Here is a 16,485-nt window from a genome sequence, read left to right on the forward strand (position 1 = left end):
CCTATTGTAATCATTGGATTCTTTGTTGTTGTGTAACGGTCCATTGGAAAGCTGTCATTATACCCGTTTCATTGAAAATCATATTAGATTCAAAAAATAACGTATTACCACCAAATATAATAATACTTAATACTGGATACTTCAGTCATATTAATATTTTTACGAAACTGGAGAATAATGTCCATCAGACTAGTCAAATTTCCAGTTCGAGGAATGGTTTGTTCGATATAAGTGAACAGTTTAGATGGATTGTAATAAACAAACGTTCTTTGGTCTGGGATGATTCTCAAATTGCATATAGTGAAACAAAACACAGAGGACAGGCATAGTCCTATGGCATTTTAGACTACGGACACTCACTATGGTAATTGGGGTATGAGAAGGAAGTGCATGTTAATCGTATTAAAAATGTATATTTGGTACGAAGCGAAAGCTTCAAGGGAGATGAATCGTTAATAAACCATTAAGACTAAATTATAGGTTATTATATAGGTCGAAGTTCTTAAATTGCCAGTCTAGGTTTCGTGTATCCTTGAACCATGGTAGGTACCTCATCAAGTTTTTCAAGAAGATTCACAATCATTCATGTAGCAGTTCATGGATGGTTTGTGGCTTATGGATTAAGAAACTGTCGTCTGAGGAGAAAGATAACTTAAGACCTGCTATTTTGCAGTCATCGTCTCCTGATGACCTAATAAAATATGTAGAGCACCACATTGGCAAAGAAATAATTGTTACTGATGTCAAAACTATGAAGACGAGATTAGCCATCGGTTAGTTCACACTACCATATTTTTAGGTTATGGCACACGGCTGGAGTGTAGAGTGGGAAACTAAGATAGTATCTTAACGACGGTGGCAGTGTAACGCAAATTTGTTATTATAGTCATGACCAAATGGGGTTGTATCATGAATATCCGACAGTAGTTTCTAATGATTCAACTTATAATACTAACAATCAGAAATAAGGATGCTACATGATAAATTTTACCATGTAAGTACTCATTAAATATAATCATAATCAACTGAACCGTTATTGAACATTTAAAACAGTTTAAAATTTTTTTCACTTTGAAACTTTTCAAAACTTCATATCCATAACTTTTTTCTATCTTCTGTTTAATGGCAATTTAAAATAATTAGTTTTCATATAAAGAACTATAAAACACTGAATGTTTACGCATTAAGGTGCTCAATAACAATCTATACGGTAAAAAAAAACCCTAAGGACAACTAAAAGAAGTTAACAGCTTTCATTATTTATTTATTAAATTGACAAAATCCATTGAGTTTACGTTCGTAAGTCACACTTTACAAAGCAGAGTAGGTTCACAATACCATAGAAACACATCTGCATGAAGATAATTTGAACTCTTCGTAGACTACAAGAATTCAATAAATCTCATTACATATCATTAAGTCTTTTTTTGTTATGTACCCGCACACAAGCTTTATACATTGTGAACTCACCTAAAATAAAATCAATATTGAAATCTACTCAATTTAGTCGTAAATAATTACTGAGATATTTTATGTAACATAATTGATTGACCACGTAATATTAAATGTACAGATACATTAATGTGAACTTACTCCTGTTAAAGAAATAAACAACCATGTCTTCACGCCTTTCCAAAATCTGTGGTAACTAATAAAGACAGCTAGAATTTCTATTTAACTACATGATTGATTCGTAAAATATCAAATAAAAGTGGTTAGATATAATTTCTTACTTTATATAGGTGAGTTTATGAAAATTTATTCAATTTGTTATCGATTGATGACAAGTGTACTATCATTTAAAAACCAAGTAGTGATAGGGAGCTTTGCTTCATCCTATTTTGAAGATCTTCGGTCGGTTCACATTGTGATTCTACATGCCAATCATAAACCAGTAAAGAATTGTATAGTTTAAGGCAGTATGATGAGGGGAAGACTAAAGATCAAAGCGAAAATGACTGAATTAAATAATCTATAAAAATTATAAATTGCTAGACATCTAGTCGTATGGTGAGACCTATTGTAATTTTACTACCGAAAAAGCTTGTTTACATCATCTTAAAAATGTGAGGTAAGCGAGATAACCTAGTTTTACACTGAGGTTTAAAATAGATACGAATAGATTGTATGATGTAGTCAAAGTCAGCATCATTAAAAAAAATAATGTTTATACTATTAGATAAAACTACTAACAATTAGGATAAGCATAGAGGAAAGGAACACAAAAGAGGTTCTAAGGAAAATGCTTCAAATCCCTCGAACTTAGAATTCGGCGGGAGTAAAATAATCCAAGCCACAAAATGGAAGGTCTCATAGCTTGAGAAATAGAACTGGTATGAAAGCGAAACTAAGTATAATCAGAACAGTAGATAAAAGTGGTGTTTCTGAAAGACTGAGCAACAGAATTTAGTATTTTGGTAAAAGCGTTAGCGTCCCAGTAAGAATTCCAATGTTATCTAATAATAAAGTGGCTCATAGAAACTTTATTAAAGGTATTTAACAGATCGGACAAAAATGAAATGAAGGCTTACGAGATGAGCGTTTATTATAGATTAATTTAGAATGAAGACGTAACTGGTTTTAGCATACAGACAAAATCCCAAGGTACTCGTCTCGAAGTCCAAATAACTATGAACACTTCAAATATTAGAATCAAAACTCCAAAAGTGGCATGAATTACTTCAACTGATTCCGTAAAATCACTAAGTAGTCACAAAAAATCTGTCAATTACTCAACATTATTGGTTCAGACTACCCATAATCGACCAGGGTCAGAGTCTGGTGATCTCACAAAGAGCTGTAAAGGCCGCTTACAACTGCACAAATGAGTGTGAGATCTCAGTCTACCGCCCCCCCCAGTTTTAATACTTCCAAAGTTCCGTACTCGATATTATCAACTTCTCCTTCCTATATCGTCAAGTGGCTAGTGGTTGTAGTTATGAGTAATTTTTCATAATGCCCCCTTCAAGTTTTATTTGAACTAAAAGTGTCATTCTGGGTATCGAAAGAATGGTTGTAATTTCCAAAATCTACCACCGTATCCTCGTGGAGGCTAGCTTCATGGGTGAATACACTTCTGTATTCATGCCTTACAATTGATAAACAAGTTAGAATAGTTTGAATGCTCTACTACCGTTTTCTACTGCTCCAGTCCTCATAAACTTAGTCAGCCATCATTCTAGTTCCGATAAGTACACCTTTTATTCTATCCGACGATACATCCGACACAAAGTCACATAGGTACGTGATGTGGCAATCCACTGATGGAGCTGCTTTTCTTGTCTTTGAAAGTACTACAATAAAATCAGTGTACTGGAAATCCCTTTATAGTGCTCTGTTTGTTACTGATTTGATTGTTCTCCCTGAATGAATGTTAAATTTTATACAGGACCCTTGTTATTATATTCTCATGTTTCTTAATCTTCTTTGACTAAACCTTCGTTTTCCGACTTTGGTTAAAACTTTCGTTTGATATTTAACTTTGTCGTTTCATGACAGTGGATCAAAGGTAACAAAGATTCGTTTGGCTAAACTAAAGTTACGGCATAGAGCTGTTGATTATAATCATTGTTTGACTATGCTGGAAACGGTTATTGTCCTCCTCAAACCTGGCAAATAAAAATTTGATCTCATTTTATTGAGAATAGTCATGTTGATTCTGAGGTGCTTAATAGCCGTAATTATTAATAAATAAATCCTCAAAATCAATACCTCTGTAAGTCTTCTGCATTTGATGCTGACCACATTAGTTTTAATGGACTCACATAGCTGGAGGCGTTCAGTAATGCATCTGCACCAGATCACGAGCGAGTAAGTTGTTCACAACGTCTAAAACCACTAGTCAGCTTAGATCAGTCGCTTCTTGATATTTTGAAAGCCTATCTAATATATCTGCGAACCTTTTCGCTTCGCACTTCAGCTTTCGCTGGGTTGACATGTTTCGATTATAGGCGTCACTAGTTAAAGTGCTTTCAATCTCCGAATACTTGTGGCATCTTTAAGTGCTAGAGCGACCCTGGATTTTAAAGTGAGAGCGGTATGGTTGAGATTATGTTTATTTTTTATATCTTTTGCTCTAGAACCATACGAAGTACATCCAAGAATTCTCTCCATATAATTGGATGATTATCAGTAATTAGAAGATGCTTTGTAAACTATACGGTAACCCCAGCTGTTTTACGTAATCGAGTGAAATTTGGTCTGGTGGGATCGTATACTGATTTTAAATCAACTGTCAAAACTTTTGGTCGTTACAATTATGGATAAACCAATCTGTTACACATCAGTTCGGGTGGGCCGAATCATTAATTTGATTTTGGATCAGGTTTTTTGACGCACAACGAATGACTTGCTGATGTGATTAGATAAGAAGAGAAACCAAGATGAACGACTGAAGCTATTTTCGGGATCATTATTTCGCTTGACTCCAAGCTTGTAGAACACCAACATTTATTTTCTTCCCTAGTTTGTTCTATAATCTGTAAGCTTACATTTGATTCATGATTTTTTGCTATATCTTTTTCTGAGTCAGTCATTCAGCTGCGAAGTAGGACCAGGCACATATGTGCATCGGTTCATGTTGCCATAACTCATAAGTACAATAAAACGGACACCAAATTCATAGAATTAGTTACTTTAATGGTAGTGATGTATAAAAAAGATGGCATATAATGATATGATACAAGAAGAAAGAGACAAATCGTAGAAAGAAATGTATAAAGTAATCTCACAGTTTAAATGGAGACGGAGAGTGTATACACTTACGCCATCGTGACCGATTTCAAGCCATGTCACCTAGAGTTTCCCAACTGTTGCTGCTACTTTGATGTGGTGGTCAGGCTTGCCTATCGTGATGAACCACTAGGGCTATAATTGCTGGAAAGATCGTTCCTCAAGGTCCTACCAGGCCAGACAGTCGGTCGAAGAACAGTAAAACTAAAAGTAGCAAACCCAAAGTCTGAGGGTCAAGTCGTACTGCTGATTTGAACACAATTTCCTTTTCAGGCACCTTCAGGAGGACCCTTCCATGGTCTGGTCAACCGAGTAGTGATAACGGCCCTCATACTTCTAACAGCACTCTAGATCACCGTTTTCATAATATATCTCCCTCTTCAATTCCACATCCTTTCTTATTCCAGAATTATTTTGATTTAAACATACCATTATGTAATCCACGTTTCTACAATACTTCTTAGTTTGAAGATAGATGCATCTAATTGAGGTCATGAATCGATGAATGTTTGGCCGCCTGGAATCCCTAGATGGCCTCCTCGTCTTAGTATGGGATGCCCCATTGGTCCTGGGTTCGAGCCGCGCTTGCGAGAGCATTGACGCACACTGTTGAGGAGTCCCATACTGGGACGAAACGGCCATACAATGCTCCTAAGCTTTCAGTGGTGATCCACAACCCCATACTGATAACTGTATCTTTCAAATTCTTTGTGTTGTGGCGTTGTTAGTCATATATTTATTCATATCTGAATCAGGAATAGATCAATCGATCATCTCTCTCACTCTCTCGCTCGTTAGTCAATCGTGTGATAGAAAAACTTTTTTCTCAGCCTAAATACGTTAGTCTGAACTCAAACTCATGCATCTTTGGCCTCAAGGTTGAACCAGTTAGCATACTGCATCAAGGCCTATACTGAAACAATTTCTCTCCTATATATTACTAAATAGACAGATCAAGGATTTAACACTAGTTCACCTGTTTACTTGCCTTTCAAGTTTACTGAAGTCGTCAACCACCAGACAGAAGAGATCACTGGATCATTGTAATTCATGAGCGACAGCCAACAAGAAAATATCAGCAATCGGCCTACCAAACAAATTTATGTACAATCCGTAGGAACGCAACAATGTCTAAAAAGCCTGATTGGTCTGCTATGTCCAAGCAGTTTATAGGTTAACAAAAATTTTACCTCTCGATGCAGTTGACTCCGACGTTAATCAGACATGATGAGCCTGGCCACAGAAGTCAGACAGCAGAGATTGTGGTAGCAGATATTCTAGAATAATGATCTGAAATGTAGATTCACAAGTCCAACAATAAATAAGTTGTATATAAATAATTTGTACATACCTATAAGAAATCAGACATCCATAGTCTAAGTGACGCCAACGACGATCAACATACGAAGGTACAAATTATATGTATCGTCAGAATTCTCAAGGCTTTCTATATAACTTCACGCGTTTATATTTGGATGGCACGACGTTGTGTTTGCGCTACTCCAAGAATATTATTCAGATCTTTTTTCTGAAATCTTGTTTACTATCAAATTAGCAAAATGGGTCTTATTTGTTCGCAGCCCTAGCTTTGGGACGTATATGGTCGATGGTATGTATACCTGGTGGCCCGTCATCCCACCCTGGGTTAAGAGTGGCGATTGAACTAAATATGTCGACGGTATACGGTACCTAACAACACTGTCACCAGAAACTTTGCTTAACCCGTAGATTTCCAAAACCAACCAACTCACAAGTTTGGAATGAAGGGGTTCCGAGATATATACTCGAATGACCGTTGAAATGTTTCGGTGTGTACGGTCCGAGCTGACTGGTCGTACGGAATTCTTAGCTCGGGATACCCAGATGTGATCTGACGTGTTTTTTTCAGAATGCATCCTAATAGACCAGTTTTCAGTTACCAGATAGGTTTCGTCACAATTGTTAACTCCCGGGGATTGTGCTGTAATCTAAGGGATTGTGTTGTTCACTTCTTTAATAAAAAAGTTGATAGAGAAGAAATTGTTTTCTAAGCAGATGTTTTTGGCCTACCGATATTAATGTTGTTTGCAGTTTCATTCTTCTCAATGACGTAGTACTTCTATGAAGGATGAATAGGTTTATAAGATCCTTGATATTCAAGGCCCGTGGGGCGGTGTAATGAGTCGTGTCTACCAAAGCGTATAAACTGAACCACAAGAGGGTCTGATGACAGATATAGATGGTCGAATCGCATTTGCTGGCGATATTTTTGCAATCGTTAGAAAGCAAGTTAGAGATGCTGGAGATAGGGTTTTCTGTTCGCACTTGAGATTAAACAGTTACCAACATGAGCGTACACATAATCGAGAATTCCGAATACGTCGTCAGTAAATCGTGGGATAGTTTGCGCATCATTTCTTGAATCTAATGGCATGCTCAGAAGTTCACATATTCTAAACTGAATGATGAGGGCCGTTTTAGGCAGGTCGTTTTCGCACATACGAATACGGTTATAAGCCCCACTCAAGTCGGTTTTCAAAATGACAGCCGTAGTTTTCAATTTGTTCATCAATTATCGGATAAACAATTACGAGTTACATCCGCGGGTTGTTTTTGGTACTAAGTTATCGACAATCGGTGGCTATATGTCAATCCTAGTTATCCTTTTTGGAAACTATTCTACAGTGATACCCACGAATTTATGATGACGCAATAATTCTAAAGTGTACGAGGTGACGGAACTAGTTTTTGACCGGTCTCTGCTTTGCAAGAATCGGAGTGGTCCTGCAGTCTCGATGTGATGTGGACCATCGCTGGTTCTATACAGAAGTTGTAGTTTTGCTTTTATAAATCAGGATACTTGTCAAACATCGATTGGAAGTATGGATCGACAATATGTTAAGTCATAACTGGCACAACCTACATAAAGAAAATAGAACTCCAAAAACAGACAATTTATTATCGCCATCTACTAACCTTTGTTTATTGATTTATCGAGTGTATTGTGTTGTTGTTGTCGTACATTCACACCGATGTTTGAGGTCGATATTCCGGCGAAGTGACGAACATTTGTTGTGACATTTAACATGCAACTACGTTTACCTGTTGCTGTTGCCGTTAACGGGTCCGATAGGAGAGTTTCTTGAAAGATTCATTGTGGTAGAATGTCTGAGGTTAAGGAAAAATTAAGGGTTCATTGAATTTTTTTCGATACCCGACACCGGTGATGCGATGTCAACACCAGTTAGGGTTATCTGTCTATAGGTCGTCTACGGCTTTATTTCAGAATGAGTTGAGATCAGTATCAGCTATTGGAGAAGCCTGGTTAGCAAAAGCTATGTAAAGAGTCCTTCATCGCAGTTCACTGACCAACGACCTTTCTCATAGGTTGTAACATTTCTGTGTCAAAGCAATAACCCTCTTCAGTATCATAGAAGAATCGACCTAATCTTTGTCGGTTGGTCTGGTTAGGACAAAATTTCTGGAAGTGCCGTAATGTTTAAAAGCGTTGCTGGTAAATATAATAGGTTATCTGACAGGAACTTTGCACAACTTTATAACACGCCTTCCTTGAACCTGAAGCTGTACATATATTCAGATGATACATTGCTTCTATCGATATAGTTTGTGATATTCTGGAGTCTTTCTGCCGGTTTATAATATAAATTAAGACAACGGAAATATTATAAAAAAATTTGTCCGTCATTCATGTCGATGAAGAATAGCATAAATCAAAATTTCTTATGATCTCGTGAAATAGTAGTTTCATCACGTCGCTGATATTTTAAATACATCTTGAACTATTTTAACTTCAAACACACGTATGCAACTTACGTAGCTCAACTACAAAACGATGTGTGTTGACCTCTGTAATTTCAACGAAATCGGTTCAATCGCCAGACATTTACCGAAGCACACACTTCCCCAAAACGTTTGACAACGTAATTTTAGGATAAGGTTTAGGGTCATACCTCTTCACATTCCGCAAGTTCTAGTTATTCTATTAATCTACACACTCGTATGACCTGCGAATCTGATCACTTGGCTTGTAGCACTTGATCTTTCTCGACTATTTTTCTCTCCACACAACTCTTTGGTCAGACGTTAGGAATGTTCACAGTGACTAATCGGACTACACAGGAGAGGCTTTGTTTGGAAGGCTATTCAGAACGTCAGGAGGGACTCCAAAGAATCGTTTGACGTGTCTTCCTTGGGGTTACCATTCGATGACGCAAAAATACCTACAGAATATAATTATTTCTCACCATTCTTTCTCAGATTATCAAGTTACGTTATAAGATGAACAAGACATTAAGGACAAACTTACCCTCCCCATACAGCAAAAAAATTAAAAGGCTCGAAACCAAAGGTTAAAACTGGAGGAGGAATGTTATCTTGTGAACGACAAGATTCACTTCCAAGTAGTTCCTGAAACATACTGTGTTAACAAGTAGTATTTAGGCTGCCAAACTTGTTGATCGAAAAAGGATCATTCATAAGCAAAACCTCAGTTCACAGTGACCAACCTAGACTTTCGTTTTTCCACTGCCTGAACAGAGAACAAGATGTCAAAATTTGTAGACATGATTTGTTTTACCATGTCATTATTATGTACTTTACAAACGCATCGTTTTTCAAATAGTATGTATATGTGAGCTAAAAACGATAATCGGAATATATTAAGATCAGTCACTGATATCTCGTTTCACCTGCATCAAGTGATATATTATTCGAATATGCTAGATATACAGCAAAAGCGACCCTATCCATCCGAGTACAATACAGAAGGTAGATCATCCCTTGTTTTATATTCTTGATTAGGAATGTTTAAAATGTTGGAATTGTCATTTATTTTGCTAAAAACTTTTGTAAACACGTGAGTAAAGCGAGTGGGTAAAGCATCCAATGTCGAAAACTTAGAGCTATTTATTTTGGGGATTTATTTACCGCTACAATGTATTCAGCTTTTGAGGAGCCTGATAATTTTAAGCTGCATAAGTTCATCACTGTTTATCCATTAGCTTTTTGATGCCTTGGATACTGAACCTTTACTTGGTTAAAAATTAATTGTAATTTTTTTCCCTGACATCAGACATCTTTAGGACGATTCAGGCTGAAATGCTGAGTGTTGTGTTTTCAGACGCGTTATGTGGTTTAGCCTCTGAAATTAAATTCAGCCATCATTCGGTCTTCAGTAATATGGGTAGGATATCTATCGACTTATCTTAATTCTTGAAGTTTGTAAAACTGTGAAGGTCCAATCTCATCTTGAATATATCAACAGAAGGTGCTGTGATGACGTGTTCCGGTAAAGAATTCAAGTAGCTTATCACTCGGTACGAGAAACGAAACTCCAGACGTAGACGATTTGACTCCGGGTTTTGAACTTGGAATGACCTCTCAAATGATCAGTCATGGGAGGAAGGAAAAGATGAGACATATTAATACCAAGGTCATTGTTCAGTATACTATTAGCCAATATTAGGCTACCCCGTGTTGTACGGTAAGATAAAGGAAATAGGTTGAACTGTCTCAATCTACCTTCATAAGATAGACCAGAGAGACCTTATATCATTTTAGTCCCTCATCGTTGGACTCGTACCAGCATATCTGTCTCATTGTTGAAATAAGGACTCGCTCTTGAATCCCATATTCTAAGTGCGGTGTCATGAAATTTTGGTATAATAATCTAAAAATTTCTTCGACCGAGGATTGTGCCTTGTGGAACTCCACGTTTTACAGGTTCCCACGATGAGAGAGCCCCATTTACCCTTACCCTTTGTTTCCTGTCATAGAGAAAATCACTTATTAAGTCTGTGACCGTGTAATGGATTTCAAAACTTTCCAGTTTTAATTTAAGACCAAAATGGAAGACCTTATCAAAGACTTTACTTAGATCTATGAAAATCACATCTACAGGAATATTTTGATCTTTTGCGGCAGCCCAATCTTCCTATGCAGTGAGATTTGTCAAACATGATAGACCTTTCTGAAAACCATATTGTTTCCTGGATAGAAAGCCATACCATTTCACATAGCTAATAACAACCGTTTGAATAAATTTTTCAATTAGTTTGACAACTGCACTGATTAGACTAACGTGTCGATAGTTAGTCTAACCCCTTATAGATTATACTACGTTCAGGTTTTTGTTGATTCACATCTAATCTGGAGGTACGTTGTGATGAAGTACTACCCTGAGAGACACCTATTTCATAATCTGAGAGAACGCACAACAATTTAGAGTTATCGATTCAACAAGCACATGACGTGCACTTACTTTTTATTAATAAAAGTAACCAGTAAAAATTAACACAAGTGTATAATTAGAACAGTCCAGTAATCGCAACTAGAAATAATCAGTGTAGGGTTTAGAATGCGTCATAGTTTCAATTAGTTAATCAGTTTGAAAAATCGTCATTAGTAATGGAATCAAGTTATTTGAAATGCCTTCAATATAAATCAAAAAACAAAGCAACAAATGTTTTAGCTGTTTATCTGAAGCAAATTAACCATTGGGCTATATTTTAATATATAAAAATAAACCCCAAACAACAGACTTGAAGAACTAGCGCACGTTGTCTGTCATTCTTTAAAAATAAGACCTAATAAATTAGCATAAGAACGATCGTGGTTTAAAAAATACAAGCTTTCACTATATAGGTTTCGAAATGCATCAATAATTAAATGAGTGGTAAGAACATATCGGTTAATGACATACTGGATATAACGGGATCAAATATTTATGATTTCCATGTATCACACGACGACTGATTTAGAGATAAACGAGGAAACAGACCACAGCTGCTGAAAGGATCAGTGTATTTGATTGCAGGTAGAGCTATAGAAGTGATAGGCTTTTAAAATAGAGAAAATTGTTTCAGTAGATTCTGGTGTTTCTTGTTCAAATGCCTTCGACTAGTTATGCTTAATGAAACTAACAAGGAAACTATGATCATTAGATGTTTATAAATCCGTTTATTTTAAGGAGCTATTTGCTACAGTTTCCTTAATTTGCCCATAAACAAGTGTTTTTCAACTTCCGTTACGGAACAGTATATTGTAAATTTAGACAAGCAGACGAGTCTATGTCTGAGTGGCTGCGAATATTTCTACAATATAGATTTTGAAATAGTTCTCAACGTGTAACTAAGTTAGTTATGTATCTCTGCTAAGTAAAAATACGGGAAATCTTTCGTTGTATGCCTGTGCAAATTTCAAAATAGTTATTAAGTTTAGTGAGTTAAAGCAACAATATGTCCGGCCCCGGTATTTTATCAAGGTTATGTAGTTATTTAAACTGAAGTAACCCCTTAATTTAGAAACGACATCAAGTTTATTTAGATTTTATCGTTTTTAGTTTTATTAGAGAGAATTTTACATCGTTTTTTACAAAAAATTAATTACTTCAGAGGTAACTACGTTTCGTAAGTTTTCGGCTAATTTATACCTTTCGATCAGTAATTTAATTCGAACATCACATAGTTTTTTAAGCTGTAGCATCACTAACATCTACTTCCAGATTTTATCGAAGCTGTGTTAAGTGATAGACTGAAAAATAAACAATTATTCCCATATTATGAATGATGAACTTACCCTAACGTACTGTGGTAGTACTACTAAAAGGATAATATTGTCGTGTTCTTAACAACGAGCTTTATATTTTAGCCTAATTTGATTACCAGTCGCTTTAGGTCTACTCCACTCATTTATTTAAACACATAAACATTGATACAAGGAGGCACCAAACAGATATGTGCCGCATAAATAATTTGATTTGTGTGAGGGCTGAGATACTGTTCGGGCGCCCAGGCCGAAGCAGATGGTTTTTTTAAGAGGCCACATCCCGAGCCTTTGACCTAGAGTTTTAATCCACAAGGCAGTGGAGCAACATCAGGAGATGCAGTTCAAAGGTAGCCGGCGACCAACAATAGGTTAATATGCCATTCGTTTCCTTAGGATCCTGGAGCCCATGAGCACCACTGGTTTGGAATCAGGGTTCCCCAACTTCTGTGTCCACCAACCCTGTTAAAGCGCCAGGAATTTGCTTTTCGTCCTCTCGATTTCGTAAATAACACCGCTGCCGCGAGGAGGTAGTGAGCATGACTTCCCTGGTAGTGGTTATATACACGTGGCCATGTGAGAGCATCTGGAAAAGTTGAACTAACTCTTCCCACTCTCGACCGTACGAGGGCATTTGGGGGCCTAGGTGTACTCACTTGAATAGGTTCACACCTTGTTTGATTTATTTAATTAACTTACTATCAAATAGCAGGTTGTTGTTTTTATGGATTACATATTTGATTATTGCATTTTTAGTTGATTATTTTTTATTTAGAAGTCTGTGAACTTCATTTTAATACATTTTACTAACTGTAACACCTTTTTAAAGTACTATTTCCACACAAAGGAAATAAAACTAAATAACCTGACTTCACCAAACAAACCCAAGTTATATAAGCAGACTAATGTGCAGTTCAAGAGTATATGTACGATCTAATCGTAAATTATATTTAATCATCATCTATAATAAGTGGATAGAACCAAAGGGGGATACACCAAGTCTGTGTGTTGCTTATAAGGTTGACATCCATGTATAAAAATGACAGTTGTACGGACATATTTGAGCTAGTCATAATATGACTGACCCTCCGTGATAAAAAGCCACCATGGAGTATGATATGGTCATCCACTTAGACCATAGATATTTGGATTTTTATAAATAGTTGAAAGTAGTTAATAGACGTGTTATCCTATACACATTAATCTTCATCTTCTTGAGATTAGCCCAATCAGTAGATTTATGTGAGCTATTATAATGGTTATTGGTTTTTTTTAACATTTATCATTATTAATAAACAATAATTCGACTTGGAACAATTATTTTGCAGATTTAGGACTTTTTCTTCATAGGATTTTACATTGTTGGTATACTACTTTTTCAGTTTTATTGTTAGTAAAATTATGTTTTTAAATCTCCTGTTGATATTTTATTTAATACATACAAAACTAATTTTTTGGAGCTAGAGATAGGTATGTTAAACTTTTATTTTATATGACGCCAGTAGAAATTTTATTCTTTTTCGTATTTCGACAATTTAATTGTTTAACAGTGCCAGTGAATTGTTCAGATGGAAGGATGTTTTAGATTTAGTTACATGTGTTAGTATTATATATTGACTCATGTATTAATGTGTTCCACAGACTCTCAAATAACTAATGTTTCTTACTCATAGTCTTGATGTTAATTTACTCCCACCTTAAAACAAATTCACTTATCTACAAAATATTTATAGCTGAACAAAGCGAGTAACATTTGAAGAACTAAGTGACTTACGTATTACAGGTAAATTCCTAGATTTGACTTCTTTTTCCCTCACTGACCTAACAATTACCAAATTTCTATATCAAGCAACATATGTTTAGTGTTGAATTTTAAATTTCCAAGTGTTTTTCAATCACACAAAAGTCAATTTCCCAAGTTCTAGCCAATCAACCCTATCTAGAAATGAAAAGTAAGAGGGATCAATTTACCATTTGTATCTTAATGTGACCTATTAAACTTTATAGGTTTTTTATCCGGTTAATGATTTATACATCACTTATTAAAATTATCGTGTAATTCAAGTATATATATATATATCATTATTTCAACTTCACTAATTGTCCATTCATACGGTCTTCTGTTATTTAATAAACCAGTATAGTAAGCCTCAAATCTGGTGTTACGTAACTGTTTTTATTACTTTTTTTTGTTATAAAGCACAAATATTGTAAAAATAAACTATCATCAAATAAATGTTTCCTTTTCTAAGATTAAAAAAGCATGTGCAAAATAAAGATTGCTTTAATTACTATTTGTAATTAGTTATTCATTTAGAAAAGATAAATATTTATCAAATAATGAATTATTATAACATCAATAAATTGTTAACTTTTGGTCATATTTTAATAATATATTAGTTCATGAGACTATATATTGATTGTTTTAATGAAGTTAATGAGAAGAGTAGGTAGTTGTTCATGTTATTATTTTATATACGAGTGTGTGAGGGTATATACATATAAGTACTTATGTATAATTCTGTGAACTTCATTGATTACAAATTGTATCCATCGTTGTGTTATTTACTCTAAAAACTATAACAATAAATTACGTCATACAATGATCAGTAACTAGTTAATAAATGTTTTTTAAAATACTTTTTTAACCATAGTTACTAAATTCCTTAAGTAGAAGATTAATAAATTCTCGGTAAATTTGAGCATTTTGGCTTTAAATTCAAGTGATGTTCCAGTATTTAATAAAGATTATGAGCATTTCAAAACAACTCTTGTAGATTGTTGTAATCAATATGTAAATACAATACCTACAAATGATATGATTGAAAACTTTTGCTATGAATTAACATGGGTTAAAGTTGAATGGTTATTTCTCTTAGTATAGAATCTCTGAAAAGTGAGCACCCAAAACACTAACTGATATCAAACCTAGAACCATTAAATATCACCATACGTATTGAACCTCTTGACGTTTAAATTGATATGTTGGTAGAATAAGTGGTGTCGACAGGTAATAAACAATACAGTATAAATTACCTAGGAATGAGAAATTAAAGTTTTGTAAATTAACTTTGTGATCCCATTAATAACAGGTTTGCCCCGTGTATCGTTATTTTAAGAATAATGATACTTGACATTTTGGAGGAGTAAACTAATGTAACCAGGTATTATTTAATACTTCGTTTTTAATATTTGATTAATAATATGATTACCTTTCATGGGCCTAGAATACGGCTACAAATATTTGTACATTTAGATGTATCTGGTAGATGATTTACATAAATAACTTCCTTTCAAATTATCATCAATCCACTACGTGTTTAAATTTTTTAAAAACTTACTGGATTTTGGAGAAGGGTCAGCATATAGATTTACGTCCTAAACTTCTGATTACCAAATAAAGGGTTTAAACTACGATTAGGATAGCCTGGTACTATCACTAGTCTTCGTATATAAAAGTTCGGATTCTTAAAATCAAGTACAAGAATATGTCCTTAGTAAATGAGTTACATATCTATAGTTAAATGTCACATTTTCATATTGTGCGTTTATGACACACAGTGAACGGCTAATGATCTGTTTCATTTCAAAAAAAGATGATTAATTATTACTATGTTACTGTTTTAATATGGATTATCATATTTGAAAAAAATAATTGATAATTTTATAGTATAACAACTAAACATATTGAAATTCATATTTGGTAAGGAAAGAAAATGGAATTAGTGCACGAAATATTATGTTTAAACAAATATAGATTGACTACATTCAATGTTCTTACAAAAGTTTTTCGGGGCAATGTAAAGCATAAAGCAATTTAATCTTGACGGACAAAAAGCACTTTTTCTGGAGATTTTCGGTTTAAGATGGTGGTTGATGACATATAAGAAACATAGATCTATAGTTATTTATATATCATATGTGAGGCAGTCGTGGGTTTTTAAACACTGTTTTGTTTTATTTAAAAATCACTAGCTGGATGTATCAATATCATTGTTGGTTGCTCCAGGAACAATCAGACCAACCACCAATCGCTTTAAATGATGAAACTTCCAGCTTATAAGTGTAAAGATCAAAGCTACTATGATTGAATTACCGTCTATGCTGTATTAAGAACCGAATGTTAATATCGATATGACATTTTGTGACCAGTGAAGGCACGGATAAGATCAAGTTTTCAGTAGAATTAAGATATGTCTTTTGAACTGTTAA

The 16,485-nt window shown here is 34.8% G+C and overlaps 1 protein-coding gene across 2 annotated transcripts in view; it reads left to right on the forward strand.

Moving 5' to 3' along the window:
- Positions 1 to 9,322: 9,322 nt before the first annotated feature.
- Positions 9,323 to 16,485, forward strand: part of MS3_00003861 (uncharacterized protein) — a 248,629-nt gene continuing 241,466 nt past the window's right edge. For both annotated transcript variants that reach the window (XM_051211722.1, XM_051211723.1), the window contains exon 1: positions 9,323 to 9,498. In XM_051211722.1, the coding sequence (XP_051071819.1) occupies positions 9,447 to 9,498 (52 nt within the window). In that variant the 5' untranslated portion in view covers positions 9,323 to 9,446. The remainder of the gene's footprint in view (positions 9,499 to 16,485) is intronic.

The sequence above is a fragment of the Schistosoma haematobium genome, chromosome ZW (assembly GCF_000699445.3).
Source record: "Schistosoma haematobium chromosome ZW, whole genome shotgun sequence".
In the NCBI taxonomy this organism is placed as follows: Eukaryota; Metazoa; Platyhelminthes; class Trematoda; order Strigeidida; family Schistosomatidae; genus Schistosoma; species Schistosoma haematobium.